This window comes from Sinocyclocheilus grahami, unplaced genomic scaffold (genome assembly GCF_001515645.1).
Source record: "Sinocyclocheilus grahami isolate Dianchi unplaced genomic scaffold, SAMN03320097.WGS_v1.1 scaffold11568.1, whole genome shotgun sequence".
Taxonomy (NCBI): Eukaryota; Metazoa; Chordata; class Actinopteri; order Cypriniformes; family Cyprinidae; genus Sinocyclocheilus; species Sinocyclocheilus grahami.
In genome coordinates this window covers 1-5,084 of record NW_015513911.1, presented here as the reverse complement: position 1 = coordinate 5,084, position 5,084 = coordinate 1, and the positions used below count along the sequence as shown (strand labels likewise).

The 5,084-nt window shown below is 35.8% G+C and overlaps 2 protein-coding genes across 2 annotated transcripts in view; one reads left to right on the top strand and one right to left on the bottom strand.

Moving 5' to 3' along the window:
- Positions 1–990, top strand: part of LOC107578700 (ATP synthase subunit f, mitochondrial-like) — a 1,407-nt gene extending 417 nt beyond the window's left edge. The window contains exons 2-4 of the mRNA XM_016264629.1: positions 420–527; positions 625–741; positions 845–990. Of these exons, the coding sequence (XP_016120115.1) occupies positions 420–527; positions 625–741; positions 845–873 (254 nt within the window). The 3' untranslated portion in view covers positions 874–990. The remainder of the gene's footprint in view (positions 1–419; positions 528–624; positions 742–844) is intronic.
- Positions 991–1,966: 976 nt separating this feature from the next.
- Positions 1,967–4,141, bottom strand: LOC107578701 (cleavage and polyadenylation specificity factor subunit 4). Its single transcript, XM_016264630.1, has 8 exons — positions 3,648–4,141; positions 3,449–3,499; positions 3,208–3,360; positions 3,027–3,122; positions 2,770–2,863; positions 2,591–2,663; positions 2,343–2,513; positions 1,967–2,231 (listed from the first exon to the last, which is right to left on the bottom strand). The coding sequence occupies exons 1-8, from the start codon at positions 3,748–3,750 to the stop codon at positions 2,163–2,165; spliced, it is 810 nt and encodes a 269-aa protein (XP_016120116.1). The 5' UTR covers positions 3,751–4,141; the 3' UTR covers positions 1,967–2,162.
- Between the last annotated feature and the right edge of the window lie 943 nt (positions 4,142–5,084).

The following is a 5,084-nucleotide window of genomic DNA, read 5'->3' as shown; positions in this document are numbered from 1 at the left end:
ATTTTAGTAACTAAATAGTAACCATAAATACAATAAATATTTTGCCTCGGAAGTGTTCTTGCAAAAAAAGTATAGTTCTTTTATCTGTATACACCATGGCACTCAATAGTTATCAAATAATACTGCCGTAGTACTGAAAATTATACTAATATATGCCAAAAGCAAACGAACATAACACCATGGTGCGTTTTGTGTCTGTTTGGTCTTTTTGGACTGATTTGAAACAATTGCATTTTTCATAAGCTTGACATTCTTTACCTTTCTAACCAATGCATACAGCTATTATTTTTGCATTTTTATCAAACTAGTTCTGTTTCATTTGAATGCACAGGAGAACTTGCTTACTGATTATCAAATAAAACCCAGTGAAATGTCTTTATCTGTATAAGCGTGTTTATTTAATGCATTTTTTCCCCTAGTGGCCCTGGCCCAGAAGAGGCTTATGGACGTCAAGCTCGGACAGCTGTCATCCTGGCTGGGAACAAGAGACTTCACCCCAAATGGACTTCTTGGTAGTGTTCGTGGAGGTAACGACCAGTATATTCAATATTAGAAAAGCGTCTTTGATCAGTATTGTAATCATTTCTGTTGTATAATATTTTCCCCAATCAAAACTTCTTTTAGGATATGAGAGATATTTCAACAAATACATCAATGTGAAGAAAGGTGGGATTGGTGGAGTTGCCATGTTCCTCGCTGGTTACGTTGCCCTGAGCTACATCTGGGAATACGATCACATCAGTAAGTACAAACTCGGTGTATTAAAGAATCAGTAGTAGCGTGTCCTTCACTGTTGTACTGTTGTCTGAATTTAGTGTCACTGAGGAAGTGTTTTCTTGTCCAGAGCACGACAGGTGGAGGAAGTACCACTGAAAGCCACTGGACCACCAGGCCACTCAAATCTTCTGCCTGCAGCAGTGTGATCATTACACATCTCGGCTTTCTCTGTTTGTGACTGTTGTGACCAAGAATAAAATGAAATCTATTTAATTTGGACTCTTTATTCAAAGCATGCAAAATGTTGGCTGTATGTATAAGAGCTTGATTATTATTATTCACATTTCTTGTGATGAATTAAACGTGTATTAAATTGATTCAGTAGTCGGCAAACAAGGTGGTCAGTAACACTGCAGCCCAGATTACTAAGGAAAATGGAGTTAGTCTTTATTCAGGCAAAAGCTAAAACCACAATAATAGTTGATATGTGCTACTTGTAATGTTTATAAATGTAGTCCAAGATAATGGTTTCATAAATCCAGTACATCTTTATTGTAAGAAGTACAACAACCCAACAATCAGTTTCATTTAATATAAACAAGTATCTTGATGGACTACAAAGTGGTGTCCTTTCTGCCTCCAATTTTGGTTGTTAATTGACAACATTTTCTCTAAAAACATACTTTGCTCTAATTTCAGCATTGCTTCAAAGTTTAAGCAATGAAGATGCTTGTTGCTCCAATACAAAAGACTATAAGGTTTCATGTGAAAGTAAAACAAATCTATATGAAAACGGTGGTTATTGATCATTCTATGTTTTCATTGTGTACTATCTGAGATGCACTTGGCACATGGACAGTGAGGTAGAGCCACGTTTATGTCCCTCAACTATAGCTTTTGCAGTGAAAAGTTAAAGAAATGATTCACCCAAAAATTAAATTGTACTCACCCTCAGGCCATCCAAGATGTTCATGAGTGTGTCTTTATTGGAACAGATTTGGAGAAGTTTAACAACACTCACCAATGGATCCTCTGCGGTGAATGGGTGCCGTCAAAATGAGAGTCCAAACAACTGATAAAACATTAAAATAATCCACCTGCGTTAATGACATTTGTTTTTTAAAACCATGCAGCTTTTCACTTCACAATATGAAAATTGATTAAGTAATGTGGATTATTGTGATGTTTTTATCAGCAGTTTTGACTCTCTTTCTGACAGCACCCATTCACTGCAGAGCATCCATGAGCAACTGATGTAATGCTAAATTTCTCTAAATCTGCTTTGATGAAAAAACAAACTCGTACATCCTAGATGGCCTGAAGGGGTGTCAGTTTTCAGCAAATTTTAATTTTTGGGTGAACTATTTCTTTAATGTACCAGGAATGAAATATGTCACTTTGCAAGTTATAGTCACATTTATTGGAGATCCTTTTTGTAGAAAACTTTACTGTCCACTCAAAAATGCCAGGTGTCCTTTTGTGCATTTGTTTGCGTAATGGCCCTTCTCACCGCACTGGAAAAAGCAAACAGATACTGAATATGACTGTACGTTTGAGGGCATCATAGTAGTATGTGGGGGAGAAAAAAAAAAGTATTTTATGAATAAAATCAAATGACGTCCCACCTTGTAACACGTAACTTGATCCAGTGGACGAGGACCGCGAGGTCCACCCATGTTGTTGTGAGAGTGCACTATCCCAACAGCATTTGGCATTCTCTGGTTGTTGTTGACATTGGTGTTGGTTAACTGGATGAGTGACTGTGATGACCTGTTTGTGGGCTGCATGTTTTGCTGCTGGAGATTAAAATTAAGATGAAACATTAGTATCAAGGTAAACAATAAACATGAAAAGATTAAAAAAACTCACAAACCTTTTGCTGAGACTGTGCCTGTTGTGGTAACGGTGGCTGTTCAGTTGCACCCATAGGGAGTTCAAATCTTGGGCTAGGAATTACAAAATAAAAAAATTCATATGCTTAGAATTAATGCAGAAATGTTTATTTAAATCACATATTATGTATATGCATAAATTGCAATCACAGATACTCACTGCATAAATTTGCATGACTTGCCCTCTGGACAGAAGCCCACAAGGTAATTTACACAGATGACTCTTCTTGTGTGTCTGTGCCTGCAATCCGGACCTAAAGGGAAGGTGAAGGGAAAACGTGTTGATTTCTTCCCATTACAATCAATTTAGAAATATCTGTAAAATAATGTAACTTCACAAAATTCAACGTAAAATAATGCGGACTCATACAACTTCTTTTAAATGCAAATATCTGAAAAACACTGCAAAAGGCTTACCATGCTTACAAAAGCCCCTATCATACCATGGGCAATCTTTAATCTTAGATTCTGGGTCAATGTGCAAAAATGGACACTCTTTATTACTGCACTCCCCTGTAAAACAAAAATAACTTATTAAGACTTATTATTACACATAGATAGATAGATAGATAGATAGATAGATTTTTAAAATACTAACCAAATTTAGAGTAGAAATAACATTCAGGCATCTTTGTCATATCATACTCATGTAAAAATTCACATTGGTCTCCTTTCTTGCATAAACCTCTAAGCCAGTGTTTGCACACCACAGACTTTTCTCCACTGATGTGTCTGAAAGGACACATCCCACCTGTCAAAAGAGAAAGCTGTAGAGTCTGATCGAAGCCATAAATCAGATTTTCACATGAAACCCTTAAACACGTTTTTGTAACACATGCCTTTCATACAGGCAGCTCTCATGAAGAACTCGCACACAGCGGCGCCAGATTCTGAAAAATATTAAGAACATTTTGTATCATTGTTAAAAGTCTTCTGTCCTAAATAATACTTCTCTAGCAATCCATCTTATATGTTGAAAACAATAAATCAGAAACACAATTGTAATTGAACATTTAAGACAAATATGAATCCACTTACTATCCATTCCTGGAAATGGCAATGGCTGAGCGCCTAATTGTTGTTCTACTGCGATTTCTAGATCAAACTTGATATGATCGACACACGAGATTAATTCCTGCATTTTGGTAGTATATCCTCTATATTTTTACCAGCAGTTGAAACGCTTCTCTTTATAACACCTAATCAGTAAACTAAAAGAAGTCTTAATGGCTAACAACTTATCAGTTTGCCGTTTGGTCAGGTTTAATTCTGGACGTAAGAAGAGAGAATAGCGAAAAGGTATACAGATTTATTAACTGGGTAAACAGTTTTTAATGTAGCTCATGAGTAAATCGGTAAAGATGAAGATAAACATTGTAAACAAGCAGTTGATTTTAGAACCGTCTACTTCCACAGCGCTGTTCACGAGTGACCCCTGAACTCCAGGCCGTACAATCGATTGCAATAGCATCCATTTTCTGGGAACGCGCGAATGCGGTTTGTTAATTGTATTTCTTAAGATGAGTAATTTCGCCTTATTAATATTAAAACGCGTGTCAATGATCTTCTAATGATTTGTCGTTAGATGGCAGCTTTGACGGCACAAAGAATATCGGAAAGGGCTGGGTCTTGATCAGTGTGTTGGTTGTTGATTAAAAGGTCTGCTGTAGTTACTAGCGCCATGCAGCCCCTAACAAAGATACTGTGAGGAGTGCTGACCTGGGATTACGCAAATATATTAAAAAAGAAAGATAATCGAATTGAACGAGGTTTACATTTCATAGGTGTAAACTACAAACCAGAAGCTGTTTTTTGTCTGTTGTTCTTAAAGAAATCCAAAACTATATAGACTATATCCTGTTCAGGATACCAAGACTCAATACAACTAACGTATTAAAACTGACTAAATTAAATATTTCTGTGAAATTACAAAGCCTATTGTGATTCTACAAGTATGTTCTACTTATTAAACCTCTGGCTAGTTTGTTATATTGTTTAGATTTTAAAAAACATAGTAATAATTGTTAAAACAGAATAAATTAAATTATTTCAAATGCATCTCTTTACTAATATTTTCGTTATTCGGTTCTGTGTTAGATCATTTAAAATGATTGAATACACACAGATTTGCCCAGCTTGTCCTGAACTAGTACATATATTTTTAGTTTTCATCCCATGTTTAAGATGGTGAAATTCGGAGTTTCAGTCATACATTTGTGTATTTCTGTATGCCATTTTAGTAAAGAAAATATAGAAGATAGCTGATGAATCAGGAAGATTTTCTCTTTGACCCTGACTTGTATGTTTTCATCTTTGTTTTCAAAAAGGAAGTGGTAATTCTGAAAAGGTCAGGATATGGAGACGTACCCTCATTCCTTCCGAGATAAAGTTGATAACACCCACTTCGTTTTTCTAACATCAACTTCATTAAAAGATTATTCTTAAACCTGCTAGGGACTGATCTGAAAACTGATA

Coding starts and splice junctions, on each gene's coding strand:
- LOC107578701 (XM_016264630.1), bottom strand. CDS start 3,750: ATGCAGGAATTAATCTCGTGTGTCGATCATATCAAGTTTGATCTAGAA. Junction 2,864..3,026: donor TAGGGGCTTTTGTAAGCATG/GTAAGCCTTTTG, acceptor CCTTCCCTTTAG/GTCCGGATTGCAGGCACAGA. Junction 2,232..2,342: donor ATCAAGTTACGTGTTACAAG/GTGGGACGTCAT, acceptor TGCTTTTTCCAG/TGCGGTGAGAAGGGCCATTA.